Raw genomic sequence first — 19,928 nt, 5'->3', positions numbered from 1 at the left:
AAATGAAATTTTTATGCATTTTACCGAAGTGATCTGAATCACTCATTTACCTGATTCAAAACACAAGTGAAATATAGACAAGTTTTTACATTTTTGGTAAACTTGTTTCGAATCACGGTTCACAGTGATTCAAACCACAATTTTATCAAAATTTTATTGGAGCATTGGGTCATATTTGTTCGAAAACCTTTTCTGTTCATTAGAATCACCTTCATATTTAACTTGTTCATTTTGATTGTTGGTCTTATTGATTTAAATCACACTCTCACTTGATTTGTATCACAATTCCACTTTATTATCTCGAAACACCTCATTTGTGTTACATTTAACACAACGAGGTTTTGGACATTTCCATTTGATTTGCTTGATGTAGGGTGCAAGGGGTTGGAATTTGGTATCAAAGTATTTTAGGATATTCAGTTCTTGCATTGATGAGGACATATGTCCATTGAGTTAGTTAGATGCAACGTGAATACAAAAATTTATGTTTATAAGTTTTCTTCAAAAGTTTATATTTGTGTAATTGAATTTGAGTTGATTTCTTGTGTTTCAAGTTTTCTAGATGATTAAGGAAATAAATCACACTAAAAAAATCACTAACTTGGGAAAATTCTATGTGCATATGATTCAAATCACATTTTTTATGATTTGAATTGCACATGATTTGTTTATTAATTTTTAAATGGCATGATTTGAGTTCCTCCAAATATTTAAAATGTTGATTTAAATCATGTTACTAATATTTTTTTCTAAATTAAATGTTTTTAATCAAATTGAACATGCATAAATGAATGAACATGGATAGAAGCTTCCAAAGGACAATTGTAGTATTAGTGAATTGTCATATGACAAGAAGAGAATCACTTATAAGATATAGTTGATTCCATCCTATATAATAAGCATGCTCTATATCTAGAATGATACTTATAACTTTCTGCTTGAAAAGAGGCCGTAACTCCAAGATTTGAAGAGATTGCACCTGTTATGGGCCACCCAAAGGCCTTACGTAAGGGCCCAATCATGTATAGCCAATTCGAGATTATCTTACATATATAAGATCTTGATATATCATAGCAATATCCAATTGAGATGGGCATCCACTGTGAATTCAAAATACTTAGAGAAATATGTATCTACATCGAATTCAAGAGCTTAATTTATCATAGTGATATCCCATATCAATCTAAGAAGCTCACTCTACACTACAAGTTGACAAGATTCGAATATATACCAGAATGAACATGAAATCGTACCCCTTACACACTGGATTTAATATACGGATAAAGGAAGCCTTATGGGTCCTTTTGAATAGCTACAATGGAGTGAGATCAGCTGAATCGACTCTTACCATCCAACCAGATGAACAAATGTACACGGCGAAGAAGAAGGTAGTCGCTAGAGAAGGCACATAGTGCAGCTAGCACAATCGAAATACTGTTAGAAACCAATTTCTTTTTTGAAGTAATGTACATGATATATCTCTCTAACTCCGCACTAGTTAAGAAATTTATGATAAGTGGAACTTAATATGTGTCAATCATATTGACCTTAACTGAGCATACCATATAAAACCTAACATAAATAAATTAGTATTCAAATTGATTGGGCACAAGCCATTACCATTCATAGGCGTTTACTCCATGTACAACAAGATACCCAGGTTCATACCTTTTAGGAAGGAAATGAAATTCATGATTAGAAAAGCCAATCACCAATACAATGGGACGCCCTTTGGATTGGAGAATGCATATGCAACATGCCAGAGGATGGTGGATAAGGTCCATAGAGAAAATATGGGCAAAACACTAGGGGTGTGCCATAAATCTTATAATTTCAAGGATAAAATCAACCACTAGATGGCGGAATGCAAACTTCTTAAGGTAAATTATCCAAGGAAACATGCTAATGGCCTAGGTTCATAAGATAAGTATGCTTCTAGGTTTTTCAAAGATTGATAAATAAATATCTTTCCTAAAATAAATGTTATACATACGAATATTATTGTAATCCTTAATAATATGGCATATACTATGTTTATTAAGCTAGATCACACTTGGAGGAACGCGCTTGGTTTCTAGTGACGCTGAAGACTTGGTTTCTAGTGACGCTGAAGACTTGCACCAACTCTCTTTGACCAAGACGAGTAATGACTAAGATTGATAGTTTCTCCAACTCACGTCAATCAAGATCACCAACTTCAAGAAATACACCAAATCTAACTAGAGAGATAGGCGAAAATAAACTTCAAGGATCCTGTAAAATCCTGCTCAAGAAGGACACACGGAGGATAATACTAATGGTGCAAGTCCTTACTTATTGAAACAATCAAACTCAAACACGGCAAAGGCAGTAACTATAAGTTAGTTTGAAGTTGGGAAACCGAGTCAAGAACATCCCAAATAATAAAGCGAGAAGACCACCAAGAATATTAAATAAATGACATCATGCACAAAGTAAATGTCAAAATGAAAAAGGTAAATAAATAAATATCATTGTTCGTGCAGGTAGAAAGGAAAAATAATGGCACAACACCGTGTTTATAATATAATTTAAAAATAAATTAAGTCTCTCCACCCCGAGACGCTGCACCGACATCCTCCACCAAGTCCTCGTCCCAAACAATCTTGTGTGAGTCAAGTAGCAAGCAGGAAACAAATACGTCTGAGTGAAGAGCTTTGACTTTGTCGACTGCTTGGTCAAAAGACTCGTACACCCTCTTAAGTGTTTTCTAGAAGGACTCATCAACCTCCTTCCCTAGTTCAACCACATGCCGCTCATAGGCCTCACAGTCCTAAGCCCGTGATTCCTTATCTTGCTAGAGGGCTCTTAAGGCCTTATAAACATGGGATTTCATATCCAGCACAACAATGGCAGCTTTCTTTTGAAACATTTTCTCTGCCTCTAGATAGGATCCAAGCTCAATAACCTTTGTAGGTAAAGAGGATGAAGGTCCATGGACTTTCTCCCCCTCTTGAAGATACTCAACATGGCTAGATTTCTTTTGAAGGGATGACATTTCCTCTTAAAGCTTAAACCTATCTTATTCAGTCGCTCCAAACTTCCCTTTCCAAGTATCCCTTCCTTTGGTAGGATTTCCCATGGCCAAAACATCTCTCCGACCAACAGTAACTAGGGAGAATAGAGAAGCAGCCTGGTAAGTGTAAAACGACACTTCATAGAAAAGCTTCATCTTCTCTACTTCATAAAGTTTTTGAAAGTATGCAAAATCATCTTCAGACATTGAAGCAATTACCTCATGAGGAGTGCAGGTAATTCAGGAAGAAAGAATAGTCGGTAACTTAAAAAGAGAAGTGGATGACCCATAAGTGGCACCCCATGATAGTCGGGTCACTTTAGCTAAATCTTTCGACAAGGGAGGAATTTGATCGTGATCTTGGTTACTTTTGGTATTAGTAAGAGGGGACCAAACCCGATCCTTAAAAATCATAACAGTATCCCCAGAAGAAGGATGACATGGGCCAAGAGTGATCTGAGATAGTAGTGGGAATGCTAGAATCGACGGGACGAAAAGTTATATCCGGTGTCGAATGAGCGACATTGATACTCTGAGCCTCCCACACCTTGGAAATAACATATACCTTCCTCAAAGAATTCATTTTTTAATCCATTTTATATGTAGATATCAAACACCCATGTTAAAACAAAACACGCAAGAGGATGACTCTATCATCACCAAAAATCTCTTTCCTCTCCAAACTACTGGTCGCACCTACGACTACACGGGTATCAATAGGTTTTTTCTGATGTAGAGAAGGTTTCACCAAATTAGGGACAAACCCCTCCTCATAGCTGAGATTCCAATAAAAGGTATCCAGATCCTTCTTCATCGTAATTTCATCAGGAGTGAGAGAATCCATATGGACGACATACATACGAGGTTCACGTTTAAAATAAACCCGAGTTTAATATTTTCAAAACGTGTCTGTGAACGAACGTGAAGATCCAATAGAAACATAACAGAAACAAAGATTGGGCTTAAAAAGTACATGGCTTCACAAACATAGGGAACCCCCGGAAATCACCCTATCTCTCGATAGAAAAAGATAATTGAGGAACTTTTTGACATGGTACGACGAGCCTTTAATTATATATAATATACATAGAGGTGTGTATTATGAAGAAAAGATGGAATAACCGCTGAGAGAAAGGTTTCCAAGACCGAGACTCAACCCAAAATTGAAACACCTTTATATATGCCAAAGCACTTAGATGGAGTCGCGAGGGGGTAACCTTAAAAAACCTAAACACCTTCACTTTAAAATCAGATAAGGGAAACTGCATGTTTATTCGGGTGAACAAACATTCATAGAAAGGAATGGAACATTCCTTGAAGCTGTTGCATTTGCTTTTTCCTGATTCCACGGGGAGAACCAATCAATCAGAATGACGATGTGTTTGGAGCCTACCCAAAAGGGGTTCCCAATACCTCGGATTCCACCCAACTATATTTGTTCGCATCAGCAGGCTCCACTAGCATGATACCTAATAACTCACTATATATGAGAGATTTAAGCCTTTAACACTTGACTTTATTATTAATTAGTAAACTTTCTTAGGTTAATTCAAGTAGATTTTGTTGTTTTAGTTCATTTTGTGAAGAGAACAACATGTGCTCTCTTTTGTGAGTTTTATGTGTTTGTCACTTGTGTAAGACTGCTTTATGATAAGTTTTCCCATGACATAAGTGGAGTATCACTTCAAACTCAATTTCCAGCAGGTCTTAGATCCCAAAGAGGTTATAAGGAATGAAATTCTATGGAATTAGGGAAAACATGGAAACAATGTGAAAGATGAAATGCAAGTGAGTTAGAAAACTGAATGGATAAGATCAAACGCTATAAGATAAAATTATGTAAAAGTTGTTGCACACATAATTGAGAGCGTTGATTGTTTGTCTGCACAACACACCTTCCATGGGACGTGTTTTCCCCTGCATGTTGGAGCTGTACTACCTGAAGTTGATTCGAAGGAAGGAGAAGGAATATGTTAAATTTAATGGGCCAAAACAATGAATATTCATGATGACACTGAAATTCACCGTATTTTCGACTCCGATTTCGCATGCATTTTAGTTGTTATATTATCATTTTGTTATGTTATTACTATGTTTCTCTTTGTTTTCAGGTTTTTACTTTAATCGAAGCTCCGATCAAGGAAAGGAGTGAAAACGAGCTAAAAACCCTAAAATTCAGCATTTTGCACTTGTGGCTCCCACTGTGGCTGGCGCCATAGACCCTGCCATGACGTGTCCTAGCTCAACTTCCCTCAACTGCCACGTTCCCCACTACTTCCACTAAGGTTCCTCATATTGGCCTTATGGCGGGCGCCATGGACTTGTGGCGGGCGCCACAAGAGGAAAAGTTTTCCCTCCCAAATTCAAACTGAAGGGCATCCTTACTTGCTTATAAATAGAAACTCGAATTCACTTGTTTAATCACCCAAACTTAGAGTAGAGGAAGATCCAAACTTAGAGCAGAGGCAAACTCAGAGCAAACTTTGTTTCACTTAGGCATATATTCAGTATTTTAAAGTGGTAATCGCTTCGCATTGGGGTGTTACCACAATTGTGTAATCGAGTCTGTAATCGAGTTTGGAGCACTTTGGAAGGAAGTTAATCCTGCCGCCATTTTCATTTCCGCTTTGCATTTTATTCAACCCTCCGATTGGAGCAGGTTTTTAGTACTTTACCTTTATCTATTTTATTTTCCCGCACTCGCACTTTACTTTATTTATTTCTCGCACTCGCTTTACTTTATTCATTTCTCGCACTCGCTTTACTTTATTTATTTCTCGCACTCGCTTTACTTTATTTATTTCTCGCACTCGCTTTACTTCATTTATTTCTCGCATTCGCTTTACTTTGTTTATTTCCCGCACTCGCACTACTTTTATTTATTTCCCGCACTCGCTTTACTTTTATTTATTTCTCACACTCGCACTACTTTTATTTACTTTCCGCACTCACACTACTTTTATTTACTTTCCACACTCGCACTACTTTTATTTAAATTAAATGCACCTTTACTTTACCATGTCTAACTAAACTTATAAAGGTTAGAATGTAAGGATCGTAATTGAACCGATAATCCGTACAATTGTTCGTAGAAACACTTAAGGACTATTTTGACTTTCAACTTAAGTTTTCCCGCACTTAATTTCCGTTGGGTAAGATCGAAAGCCGTCCAACGTCCTTTTAAACTTAATTGTTTTTAACTATTTCAAAAACAGCGAAAGCGCTTTGTTTAGTTCATTAGGAGTTTTTAACTTAAGAAGAAAAGTGATTTTAAAACTATTTTCGGGCGCGTTTATAAGTTTAGAGTCTGGTTCGTGAGAACCTCTTTTGGTTAAGAAATCCAGGTTAAAATACTTTCCAACTTAGTCAAGATACTATATTTCTTAAAAATAGGTTTACTACTCTAACGCAATGCGCGCCTTTTTATAAGTGACAATAAGAGGGTTTGATTAGGGAGTACAACTCGGTTCTGAATACGCGAAAGCGACAGTTCCTGTTAAATTGGTTCTTTTCAAAGTAGGAAACACTGCCCATAAGTAGTTCTATCAGCAAGTACTTGGATTATTAATTGATTATGTGAATTACATTCGAGTCTGTCTTTATTAATTGAACTTTATTAAACACTTTACTTTTTATTGCACACTCTAAAAACCCCTATTTTGATTACCGTAGATAAACACCATAATAATAGATAACGATAGATTGACACCTGGTCTCTGTGGATTTGACAATCTTTTATATTACTCTGACGCGTTCGTATACTTGCGAAAAGCACGCATCAATTCACAAGGCCCATGATTTAATGACAAGAAAAACCCTAAAATTTATAAGGTATAAAATCAACCTCTTGGACGAAATGGGGAGAGATTGAGAAGTTGAAAAGACTTGAGAAATCACTCAGGAAAAAAATCTTATTAAAGAAGAATAAGTTTGAGTCATTAATGAAGAATTCCTTTCATTTTCTCTTCATTGAAGAAGTGTTGAGCATTTGGGCATGAAAAAACTTGCCTTCTATTGATTGAAAGATTTTCATGTGTAAAGTGTCAAACTTAGGTTTATATTTTCTCTTCATTTGTTTTTAGAATGGTTGAATGTAAGAACTTGTGTTGTTGTATTTCTTTTGCTCATCATGATCTAAACCTCTTTATGTTGAGCAATATGAAGTTTAATGAAAAGTAGTATTTTATATTAAAATAGTGTTGTTTGAAGTGATGCATTTTACTATGTGAAATAATGTTATACATCTGTTTCTTTGCTTGATCACCTTAGAAATAGGTAAATGTTGGTTAAGGGTTGAGAGATTTATTAATTAATGGACTTCATAAGTAAATATGGTTAAAAATAGTATGATAGACATATTCACTAGATTAATTACTTTGGAGATAAAGGATAACAACCATAGGGGAAATCAAGAGTTAAAAATAGACATCTTTTAATGTTATTGTGAGACCTCGAGAGTTTTTCTCTTGACTTAATGCATATGCTTTGATGTTGTAGACATACACCACTAGACACTACTAGGAAAAACATGTTAAACCTCGGTGGGACATGAGGTATTGCCTTGGTTACAAAGGCGAAGTAACGAAGGGCGTCATAAAAACTTCATACTTTACCTCCCGGTTGAAACTCCACCGAGGAAAAAGTTTGAACCTGTAGTGGATTCGATCTCCAACAACTATTTATTCATTTCTTTTAAAGTCGTTACTTTACCTATTGATTATTAGTATGACTGAGGATATATTTGTGTGTGTGCGTTCGCGTGTGTGTGTTTCTTATTTTATTAATATATAAAGTTTCTTATTTTACATTGTTTTTTTTTCTATCTACAAGTATAAATGTATGACATATTATGGATCTGGTTCATCGCCATCAAAATCTTAGGTGAAGATCAAATGTTGGAATCTCGTTTCATTGAATCTTATAGAAGATCAAATGTTGGATATTGCATGCATTTGCTTCTGATATAAAGAAATGAATAGATAAATAAAATAAACTTTCAGTTACATGATAAAAGATTATGTAATAAAACTAACCTTAAACCAATCTTTTTTTTCTGCTCTTCCAATCCATCACAAAGAACTTTTGCAAGCTTATTTAATTTTCAATTTTTTCATGAAAAATTCTTTCATTATCAATGTATGGTTTTCACAACGTAGCATCCTAGATACTAGTGGTGGTGCCCTCATTCTTATTGGATGTAGAGGATTTCTTGTGAATTGATATGTTGACAATATCTTGAGCGTTGTTATTTTATAAATGGACGACAAAGATATATTCATACAAAATTGAATTACTTTTTCCCTCAGTTTTAAACTAAAATCGAGGGAAAATATTGTTTATTTTTAAATATAAAAAAACTAAAATATGGACTTTTCCCCCTGTTTCTAAATCAACCAAGATAGTAGATTACATCTATTGCAAAATAATGGTGAATGGAAAAATATTGAAAGAAACATGTATTGTTTTCTTTATCAATTTTTTACCATTCACCAATTTCTTTGTGTGTTGTAGTAATTAAACAAAAGACTATATTAAAGACAAATTGCAGTATGATTAAGAATAAATTTCTCAATATTGTCAACCGAAGAAAGCAATATATTACATAATGTATTCTTTGATTGAAAACATTAGGGAGTTATTTCAAAATATAGCAATGCTTCATTTTACCATCAATACTGGAAAGAGGTGGAAACATCACCACCATCACCACCAATAATAACAACAACAACATCATTATGTGAGATAGATTGCAAGAAAATAAAAAAATGATTTGCTAAAGGTGTGTGTTAGAAGAAACAATAGCACATAACCAAAGAATTTGTATGTCTTGCAATCCATCCCATGTAATTATGGTTACGAGTATGGAGTGGCTGTATATATTAGTTAAGTTTAGGGTAAAACTTAATGAAAGAATCTTTTTATAGTTAAATCTGGGTGGCATACCCCCTCGGTTATTAGAGAAACCGATGGAATAATTTATTTATTAATTATAAATAAAAACTAAAAAAAATGTCACTTTTAAATAAAAAAAACAAAAAAAAACAGGCAATGGGATTCGAAGCATGTAACTTGAATTATTTTACCCCTCAATTTATACTAAAACCGATAGAATAAAATATTTTTTATAAAGAAAAAAAGCATGGCGCATACAAGCATTATACCTCGGTTTTTAATTACTTGAGGTGAAATCGTTGTCATAAAATATATTATACTTTCTGTGTCATCTGTCACGACATATCTCATCAGAACACACATAAAAAATGAACTTCATTAGATGGATCATTTTCCAACTTGTCTCTCACTTTTGATTTAATTTCTTCAGTATTACTTATCACTTATTGTATTTAAACCTGGATATGTGACTAACCATTATTATTGTTACTTTTTGCAAATGAATATTCATAAGATTTTATTGTGAGAATCAATTTAAGTTATTACCATCATTATGGGATCGATACTCGTATTTTTACATCACTTGCTACTATTTAAGTGTGTATAGTTGCACATATCAATAATTTTCATAACAAGTTTTTTGTCTTTGTTGCTAGGGACTGGATTAATAACACTTTAGTTTTCTAAAAAACTTTTGAAAAGTATATTAGAGCTTTTGACGTTTTCTTTCTTTTGGTGACACAATAAATGTGTGTACACTACAAGCACGTGTTGCTTACTCCAGTATAAAGAGGAGATCCTGAGCCTGAAAGATCACTCAGGTTACTGAGGAGATTTCAAGCTACCAGTCATTTACCAAAAAAACCCTCATCTTACTCATGTGTTTAGTAAATTTGAAGGATACTTTAAAGATACATTTAAGGAATTACAACAGGAACAAGAAGGAGTCATGGTAGAAATGACATTATTGGCATTGCCAATCATAAAGCAAGAAACATATGGGATTATGTTGTGTTTGATCCCAATGCCATGAATACAGGAATTATAAGACCATAGATCATAGTGACAAAATTCGAATTCAAGTCTATGATGTTTTAAGTGGCTACAAGCTATTGACTCATATTCAGTAGCTTCCAACGAAGATTCACATTTATACTTAAGGAAATTTCTAGAAGTGGCGAGTATCTTCAAAATTCTCGGGATCATTGATGACGCTTTCAAAGTACGATTATTCTCATGTTTTCTAAGGGATAAAGGTACAAGTTTGCAATCAATATATATATATATATATATATATATATATATATATATATATATATATAACTGATTAAGCAATTTATTTAAGGAGCTGAGCCTGATTTGTCAGCAAGGCAGTAGTAGGTGATAATATGCATACTTAGACCTAAAAATAAATAGTAACGCAAATGGTAATAATTTTCAACTTTGGAAGATAAAAAAATTGTTTCAGAAAGAAAAAGTTATACCTCGAAATTAAGAATGATATCATTGAGTTGGCATTGTAGGACCCGCAGAGATAGAAATTGGGTGCTAAACGTAAACACGAGAGTAGAATCTTACAAGAATCCATGGAGTGTTTGTCTATAAAAAGGGAGTACTGCAGAGGTATTTCTCAGGCAAACACAACACAAATCCCATAGCCTCATCTCACAAACATCACTCCTGTTCTAAGAGTTTGTTATATTATATTAAACAAAACCTGCAACCATGTTGGTTGAACTTGCAGTTGCTTTATTGGTGATTGCTCTATTTATACACTTGCGTCCAACACCCACTGCTAAATCAAAGGCACTTCGCCATCTTCCTAATCCACCATGTCCTAAACCTCGTCTTCCTTTTATTGGTCATCTTCATCTTTTGGATAATCCTCTTCTTCATCATTCTCTCATCCGTCTTGGAGAACGTTATGGCCCTTTGTACTCTCTTTACTTTGGCTCCATGCCTACTGTTGTTGTTTCCACTCCTGATCTCTTCAAACTCTTCCTTCAAACTCATGAAGCGACTTCTTTCAATACAAGGTTCCAAACCTCTGCTATCAGACGGTTAACCTACGATAACTCCGTTGCAATGGTTCCATTTGGACCTTACTGGAAGTTCATTAGAAAGCTCATCATGAATGATCTCCTTAACGCCACCACCATCAACAAGTTGAGACCCTTGAGGACTAAAGAAATCCACAAGGTTCTTAAGGTTATTGCCAATAGCGCTGAAACTCAAGAGCCACTTAATATCACTGGGGAACTTCTCAAGTGGACAAACAACACAATCTCTACAATGATGTTGGGTGAGGCTGAAGAGGTTAGAGATATTGCTCGTGATGTTCTTAAGATCTTTGGGGAATACAGTCTCACCGACTTCATTTGGCCTTTGAAGATGTTTAAGTTTGGGAACTATGAGAAGAGAACTGAAGCCATTTTCAACAAATATGATCCTATCATTGAAAAAGTTATCAAGAAAAGACAAGAGATTGTGAATAAAAGAAAAGAGAAAAATGGAGAAATCCAAGAAAGTGAGCAAAGTGTAGTTTTTCTTGATACTTTGCTTGAATTTGCTCAAGATGAGACAATGGAGATCAAAATTACAAAGGAACAAATCAAGGGTCTTGTTGTGGTGAGTTTCTTTTTCATCTAGTTGCTTTGTTATTATTATATTATAGATAATAATAAAAGATTGTCTTTCTCTCTCTATGATATGCAGGATTTCTTCTCTGCTGGGACAGACTCCACAGCTGTGGCAACAGAATGGACGTTGGCAGAGCTGATCAACAATCCGAGGGTGTTGAAGAAAGCTCGAGAGGAGATTGATTCTGTTATAGGAAAAGATAGACTTGTGGACGAGTCAGATGTTCAGAATCTTCCTTACATAAGAGCCATGGTGAAGGAGGTATTCCGTATGCACCCACCGCTACCTGTGGTAAAGAGAAAATGTACTGAAGAATGCGAGATCAACGGATATGTGATCCCTGAGGGAGCATTGGTACTTTTTAATGTATGGGCAGTGGGAAGAGACCCAAAATACTGGAAGAGACCATTAGAATTCCGTCCAGAGAGGTTCTTAGAAAATGCTGGTGAAGGTGAAGCAGGTTCAGTTGATCTGAGGGGTCAGCATTTCCAACTTTTACCGTTTGGGTCAGGAAGGAGGATGTGTCCAGGAGTGAATTTGGCTACTGCTGGAATGGCAACACTGCTTGCATCTATTATCCAATGCTTTGATCTACAAGTGCCAGGTCCTGATGGGAAAATATTGAAAGGAGATGATGCTAAGGTTAGCATGAAAGAGAGAGCTGGTCTCTCAGTTCCAAGGGCACAAAATCTCGTATGTGTTCCACTTGCAAGAGATGGTCTAGCAGCTAAATTGCTTTCCTCTTAAAACATATACATGATGCTAAGGAGTTATGGCTGATGTTTTTATGTTGTAATAAATACTTTCAATAAGATACTAGTATCAATGATATCAATAAATCCCACACACATGGGCTATATATATCTCGACTAGTATCCTTTTAGTATTTCTAGAGTTATGACAGGTGCGATGATGGGTCTGATGTACTTCTTTTAATCAAACGAATTTGATTTGGTTATGATGTTACAAAATCCGGTTAACTAATTTGTGAGGCTTTATGCCATCATAAAATTGACATTATTATATAAAAAGAATTTGCAAGTAAAAAACACTAAATTTTTTGGAAAATATAATAATTTTGAAAAACTTTTCCATAGTACAATATTTGAAGGCACATTATTATATTTAGTCGATTTATATGTTATCAATAACTTTAACTAAAGACTAATTTTTAAAACTAACATAAGTTGACTAACCCAAATATCTCAACTAGTATCCTTTGGGTATTATGACAGAGTAAATTTATAGTTAAATAAATAGTTTAGTTATTAAGTTAGAAGTAAAACTTATATAATTTTTTATTTTATTTTAACATTATTGAGATGAGCTTTTAATAGTTTATGGGTCTTTTAATAGGGGATCTCTTAATTCATTTTATATGCTTCTTACGCACCGTATCATGCAAAATACATAAATGTCACTAGATTTTAGATATGCATCTCGAGATGCATCCAAAGGTCAGTTAACGTTAACAAATTCTAGAAATACATCTCCGGAATATTTTGGACGTTAAATCGTATCAGACCCTTCTCCTTTCTCATTTCTCATTTTCTTCAAAACCATTCTTCAAACTCTCTCAAATATTTCTTTGCACCAACTCAAAACTCAACCATTAAGGCTTAAAGGAGCTTCAATCATCATCTCTAACATCGGAAACAACATCTGAAACATCAATTTCTTATAATTTTTTTTGAAATTTTGATAATTTTTTTAGTTTTAGTGTAAATGAGTAAAAATCAATTATTAGAGTTAGAAATTAGTAGAAATGGCATTTAAGATGGTTTAGACACATTGCATTAGATGCTTGTTGGCTGAAAATGATGATCAAAACAAGTTTTTTTGACATTGCACGGGGTACATTGACATCATTGACGCAACTTCTGAGTTGCAGAAAATTTCGGAGATGCATCTCTGGATTTTTCAGCATTTTAATTTCCCAGTAACCGGAGATGCATCTCTAGAATTTTCTCAGTCTTTTTATTTTTTGATTTTCTTACTTGTGTTATTTTCCTGCACCAATGGTCTGCCTTACATTAACTTACAGGCATAATGGCTGATATACAAGATAGATTAAGGTATGTGAGGGTTGCTCAGCACGCATCCGTGCGGCGGAAGAAGAGCCAGCAAGTTCCGGAGGCTCATGATCCCTCCAGTCAAGAAGAGCCATCTACTTCTGAGGCTCATGTTTCTCCTCATGCCACTCCATCTTCTTCTTCTCGTAGGAGACGAGATTCACCATCTGACGCATCACTCCATTCATCCTCCCGCAGGCGTCAAGTTTCACCAGTGCCATCTATTACTATAGATACTATTGATCCACTCCCATATCCTACTGTTGATGCTACTGATCTAGTACCACCTCCAGAGGGTGAGGCTGATGTGCATGCTAAGCTAGAGGAATTTGGAGGAGACCCAGTTGATTTGTCATTACTGCCTCTCTATCCAGACCATACTACCAGACATATTTGGGACAAAGAGGTAACATTAGTTGGATTCATTATTTTTTTAAGTTAATTTTAATTGACAAATTTCTGACATTGATTATTTTTGACAAATTTTAGGAGTGTGGTCCGCAAAAGTTTCTTAACCACATGAGGAAGATTGTTGTATTGCCTCAGTCGAATGAGGAATGGTTTTAGTCAGTTTTGTCCTTATCTTGTCTGAAGGACTTATGCATTACCTATTATACTACAGTCATCCAAGGGATGCTTAATGCGTTCGTGGAGATATGGCACTCGGAGACCTCGTTCTTTCATCTCCTGCATGGTGAGATGTCTATCACACTTAACAATGTATCATGTTTGCTACATATTCCGATCAGGGGAGATTCCTATATCATGGGAGGATGACCAAAGACGAGGCACTTGAGATTATGGTAGAGTATTTGGGGTCTGATTTAGGGGAGGCAATGGATGAGTTGGATAAGACCAGGGGTGCTCATGCTAGATTTGTATACCTGAAGAAGGTATATGAGGATGCGCTCTTGAGTGAATAATAGGATGATGGTGATGATGAGTAGGTGGTGTTCCACATATCGCATGCATTGAGAGCATACATGATTTATTTGGTTGGCATCGTGATTTTTATGGACAAGAGTTCCACCTATATGGACGTCGTCTACCTACCTTACTTTGTGGACTTCTAGCAGATCCATGAGTACAACTGGGGGCGGCTTGTTCGGTCTACCATTATTCGAAGTTGAGAGAGGGCTGTATATGGATGACGAAGCAGGTCACAGATAGTGTCTCACAACTGACGATAATAATTATTGATCTTTGAATGTTTCTTTGTCATTTTCATTTCGTCTTTGCAAAGCCATTACTGGTGATTCGTATGTTCCAAACGTTTCATTTCAGGGTTAGATCCTCCAACACTTCATGCATCTCTGGTTGAGCGAGTGTGCTTGATTACACTGAGGATATGCTGAATTCTACTGCTTTTATCCCACTTCGAGGGAACTAGGCAACCGAGCCTTACAAAGTTTATCTTGACCATTTGGTTATTAAGGACATGCAATTCAACAACTATGTTGATTACTGTGGGACACGACCATTTGACGGGATAATGCTATACTCTGGATGGTTGGCATGCGGATCACGTCTCATTTCTCCTCATCTTCTCGAGCGCGTCATACGACACTTCGGCTACACTCAGACCATTCTCATACACTTTGTTGTCTCTGCTCCTCATGCCTTGACACGTAGATAGATAAAGGACATGTTTGATGATTATGAGAGTCATCTAGTACCGGAGGAGGCACGGGATACCATAGCTGAGAGCGATCGGAGCTATATCGAAGGGTACATCAAATGGTTCTTCAGGGTGTCACATTCATACATGGTGCAGGATGCTCCAGAAGATTGATAACACCAAATTACACTGTTATTTTGACTCGTTTTGTACTTGTTTTATTATCGTTTTACCTCGATTTCCAGTGTTATATGGATATTTTATCTGCATTTCAGGTATTTGACCATATAGGAGCCATGTGCAAAGAAACGAAGCAATTCAGATGCAAAACAAAGAAAAAATGGGAAATTGCACACAAGGCGGCCTACATGGCGTTCGCCATGGAGAATGCCGTATGACAAATGACGTGTTCCACTCACCAACTAGTAGATTGACCCACTCTTCCACACATTGCGAAGGTGGCGTTCACCACCTTGATATGGCATTCGCCATCCTTTGTGAAGGCCCGACGGTTAGAAAATGGATTTGCTTGGTCTCCCACTCACCCCATGCACTCCTAAATTTTCTCCCATAAATGAAGAAGCTTCCCACTTGATACTTTGGACTTTGGAACTTTATAAATAGGCGATAAGCTTCATTTTCCAAGGTATCAAATCTTAGCACAATCTTGAGCACTAGAATTACCGATCAAAGTTATAACACGTCACATCGAGGGATTATAGCACCACAGAGCATTGAGTTTGTACGAAGTTTGGAGCATTTTATTTTCCTACATTTTAATATTGTCGCTATTTATATTTCTTTACAAGTCTTCAGCAATTTATTTTCCTCACCTCGCACTACTTCATTTATTTCCAAGTCTTATTTATCGCACCGTATTCTTTTAAATTACCTTTCCGCAATGTCTACTTCTAAGTTTCAAACTTATGTTTTCATGTTTTTCATAAGCATGTCCAGCTAATTTAGTGATGTTGAGATGTGAGGACCGTCACTTGACGGTACTCTAATTGTTGTTTCTTTAGGATTTCAATTGTGGGCTATTTTGGTTTTAATACAATTTTTATGAACTCAATTTAATTGGTCACTACGAAAGTAGAGCCGTGAAAACATCAAGTAAGATCGAAAGTCGTCTGACATTAAAGGATAAGATTGGTTTGTTTTTTATTAATGAATATCGCCAAAGCATTTTGTTAATTAACTAGGAAAGTCTAATATTTCTAGAAGGAAGTTTTGAAACTATTTGCGGATGCGTTTATAGGTTTAGGATCCAGTTACCAGAGCGAAAGCTTGGAACCCTTTTAAGTTATATTTTCCAATCAAAATTAGTTTTCAACTGTGTAAAGAGTCTGATTTCTTAAAATAGGATTTACTACTTTAACGCAAAAAGCGTCGGTCACACGTGATAGTGGACGATATAAATTAGAGAGTAAAATCTGGTTCTGAATACGCGAAAGAGACAATTCCTGTTCAATTACATTATTTTCAAACTAAACAATTTTGCCCCGTACAACGATCCTATTTAGAAGAAATTTAAAGTATTGTTGTTTAATGAGAGCCACATCCCAGTATTATTTGTCTGAATTTATTAAAGTTATTTATTTCATCTCTCCTTTTCTTAATTGATTCACCTTAGATAAACACTGTAGCAACTAGAAATTATAGATTGACAGTTAGGTCTCTATGGTATAAATATCTTTTAAAAATACGTGATAGACTGTACACTTGTAGTTAGTTAATCCGATAGACTCATAATCTCGCGAACAAGTTTTTGACGCCATTGTCGGGGACCAATACCGTCAAATTTCTCAACCTGTTATTACATCGTCTAGATTAAGGCAACCCTCGTCGGTCAATGCGAAGAACTCACAATACCATAACTTTAGAAGATCCAATAGCTGAACCAGAAAAGTACGTAAGAGCTCGACTTTTTCTTCAACGAATAAAAAGAGCAATGGAGAAAGACCAAAACCGTAGGACACTCAAAGAGTTTACCCTACCCTCTAACGAAAAGCCTTATTCAAGTATTGTCAACCTAACTATTACATCTAACAATTTTGAATTGAAGCTTGCTTTGTTGCAAATCGTGCAACATTACCAGTTTGATGTTCTCCCAACAGAGAACCCAGACCAACACCTAAATGTCTTCATTCAACTAGTCGACAAACTAAAATGCAATAACGATGCTCCTGAGGCGATACGTCTATGTTTACTCCCTTTCTCCCTCAGAGACAGAGCACGATCATGGCTAGATTCCCTTCCAGCGAATTCCACACTACTTGGAATGACCTAAAGAAAGTATTCCTTGCTAGATACTTTCCACCTAGTAAGACCACCGTCCTACGTGACCAAATTACCATATTTACTCAACAGGATGGTGAGTCCCTCTTTGACGCCTGGGAAAGTTACAAGGAGCTATTAAGATCTTGTCCACATCATGGATTAGAACAATGGATAATCATCCATACCTTCTACAATGGACTTCTCTACAACACCAAGATGACTATCGACATTGTCGTTGGTGGTACACTAATGAACAAACCATATCCCGAGGCATTCACACTCATTGAGGACATGGATCAAAACCATTACCAATAGGGTACAGAGCATGCACAATTAGAGAAGAAAGAGACTAAATGAGGTATATATGAGGTTAGCATCCTTGACCATATGAAGGCCAAAATGGATGCCCTAACCCAGAAAGTTGAAAGCTTAGTCATAAATCCTACAGATACCGTAACTGTAGTGCAACCCGGATGTGAAATTTGTGGAACACCAGGACATGTGACTGCCGAGTGCAGTCTACTAGCTGAAACAAACCCAGACCAGACCAATTATGCCCAAGGAAACCCCTATTCGAACACTTATAACCCTAGATGGAGGAATCACCCAAACTTCTCTTACAAGAACAATAACTCTCCTTCTCTCCAAAATTCTACTCCTTAAAGACCAGCAAGTTTCCAAGTCCAAAGACCCATACAATCAATACAAACTACACCTCAGAAGTCAAACCATGAGAAGATCATGGAAGATTTTATCACGACTCAAACTCGGCAGAATAAAGAATTCATGAATCAAAACATCCATATTAATGAACTAATTTTTCAATTAGGAACCAAGGTTGATTATGTGGTAACCCACAACAAGATGATGGAAACCCAAATCTCTCAAGTAGCACAACAATAATCTACTCAGGCTACACCAAGAGGATTATTCCCTTGACAACCTCAACCTAACCCTAAAGGCCATGCTAACGCCATTTCGCTGCAAAGCGGAACTCTATAAGATGGGCCTAAAATTTCATAACCACCAAAAGAAAATGTTGTGACTACATCGGAAAAACGAAAAGAGGAACCCATAGAACCAGAAAAACAAAGAAAGAACGATATTAATGATAAGGAGGCATTGGATGATAACCAAGAAAATCAAACATATGTACCACCGCCACCCTACATACCACCGATTCCATATTCGCAAACACTTAAACAGAGTAAACAAGACACCCAATACAAGAAATTCGTAAAACTAATCAAGAAACTTCACATCGAGATACCCTTCACCGAAGCAACCACCCAAATACCATCATATGCCAAATTCCTAAGAGACATCTTAACAAACAAGTGCAAGCTCGAAGATCTCAAACCCTTAGAATGCAATGCAATTGCCAAAAACAAATTAGCCAAGAAACAGAAAGATCCTGGAAGGTTTTAGATACCGTGTGTTTTAGGAAGACATGTTATAGACAAAGCATTATTGGATTTAGGATCAAGCGTAAGTTTGATGCCTTTAGTAGTTTATGAAAGACTAGACCTAGGAGACATGCAACCAACTAGGATGTCCCTTCAACTGGCTGATCGATTGGTTAAATACCCAATAGGTATATTAGAAGATATCCCAGTTATAATCGGATAACTCTATATCCCTACTGACTTTGTCGTAATGGATATTAAGGAGGACGAAGAAATCCATATCCTTCTAGACAGACCATTCTTATCAACTGTTGGAGCCATGATAGATGTAAAAAGAGGAAAAATGAATTTCGAAGTAGGTGATGAGAAGGTAGAGTTTATCCTATCCAAATTTCTAAAAGCACCCGCCATGGACGACTCTTGTTGTGAAGTTGATATCATTGGTGAATGCATAAGAGAATTAGATAAGGAGGACCATATCGAAACAATAAAACTACCTTTGACGCCCATAATGGAAGATGATGGATTTAGGTCAGTTACATCTTACATAGACGATAGCCTTAACGAATTCTTAGCACTTACCCCTGATCATATGCCAAGCATTAAGAAACCCACAATAGAGCTTAACCAATTGCCTAAGAACTTGAGATACGAGTATCTTGATGAAGAACTCAATAGACCAGTTATAGTAAATGTCAACCTTAATAGAGGCGAAATCGATCAACTCTTAGAGGTCTTAAGAAGATACCCTGCAAATGTAGGTTATAGCATCTCTGACTTAAAAGGAATAAGTCCCTCTGTGTGCGTGCACTAGATTATGCTAGAGGAAGATTCTAAACCTTCTAGGGAACACCAAAGAAGGATAAATCCTATAATGAGTGATGTAGTCAAGAGAGAAGTATTAAAACTTCTAGATGCTGGAATTATCTACCAAATCTCCGATAGTACATTGGTTAGTCTTATGCATGTAGTACCAAAGAAAGTAG

At 36.1% G+C, this 19,928-nt stretch overlaps 2 protein-coding genes and 1 non-coding gene across 3 annotated transcripts; 2 read left to right on the top strand and 1 right to left on the bottom strand.

Moving 5' to 3' along the window:
- Window positions 1-10,546: 10,546 nt before the first annotated feature.
- LOC127108024 (2-hydroxyisoflavanone synthase) lies at window positions 10,547-12,527 on the top strand. The gene is made up of 2 exons (XM_051045387.1): window positions 10,547-11,554; window positions 11,642-12,527. Exons 1-2 carry the CDS (start codon window positions 10,652-10,654, stop codon window positions 12,311-12,313), a joined length of 1,575 nt encoding a protein of 524 aa, XP_050901344.1. The 5' UTR covers window positions 10,547-10,651; the 3' UTR covers window positions 12,314-12,527.
- A 463-nt stretch (window positions 12,528-12,990) lies between these two features.
- Window positions 12,991-16,219, top strand: LOC127105495 (uncharacterized). The gene is made up of 2 exons (XM_051042686.1): window positions 12,991-14,044; window positions 14,128-16,219. The coding sequence occupies exons 1-2, from the start codon at window positions 13,616-13,618 to the stop codon at window positions 14,203-14,205; spliced, it is 507 nt and encodes a 168-aa protein (XP_050898643.1). The 5' UTR covers window positions 12,991-13,615; the 3' UTR covers window positions 14,206-16,219.
- A 1,371-nt stretch (window positions 16,220-17,590) lies between these two features.
- LOC127108811 (small nucleolar RNA R71) lies at window positions 17,591-17,697 on the bottom strand. Its single transcript, XR_007796322.1, has one exon. It is a non-coding gene; the product is annotated as a small nucleolar RNA R71 (small nucleolar RNA).
- Between the last annotated feature and the right edge of the window lie 2,231 nt (window positions 17,698-19,928).

The sequence above is a fragment of the Lathyrus oleraceus genome, chromosome 7 (genome assembly GCF_024323335.1).
Source record: "Lathyrus oleraceus cultivar Zhongwan6 chromosome 7, CAAS_Psat_ZW6_1.0, whole genome shotgun sequence".
NCBI lineage: Eukaryota > Viridiplantae > Streptophyta > Magnoliopsida > Fabales > Fabaceae > Lathyrus > Lathyrus oleraceus.
Note: the sequence above shows the minus strand (reverse complement) of the source record. Positions and strands in the feature narration are given on the sequence as shown.

Bases quoted from the DNA above. Each gene is read 5' to 3' on its own strand.
- LOC127105495 (XM_051042686.1), top strand. From the start codon at position 13,616: ATGGCTGATATACAAGATAGATTAAGGTATGTGAGGGTTGCTCAGCAC. The intron at 14,045-14,127 runs GTAACATTAGTT...GACAAATTTTAG, and splicing joins GACATATTTGGGACAAAGAG to GAGTGTGGTCCGCAAAAGTT.
- LOC127108024 (XM_051045387.1), top strand. From the start codon at position 10,652: ATGTTGGTTGAACTTGCAGTTGCTTTATTGGTGATTGCTCTATTTATA. The intron at 11,555-11,641 runs GTGAGTTTCTTT...TATGATATGCAG, and splicing joins AAATCAAGGGTCTTGTTGTG to GATTTCTTCTCTGCTGGGAC.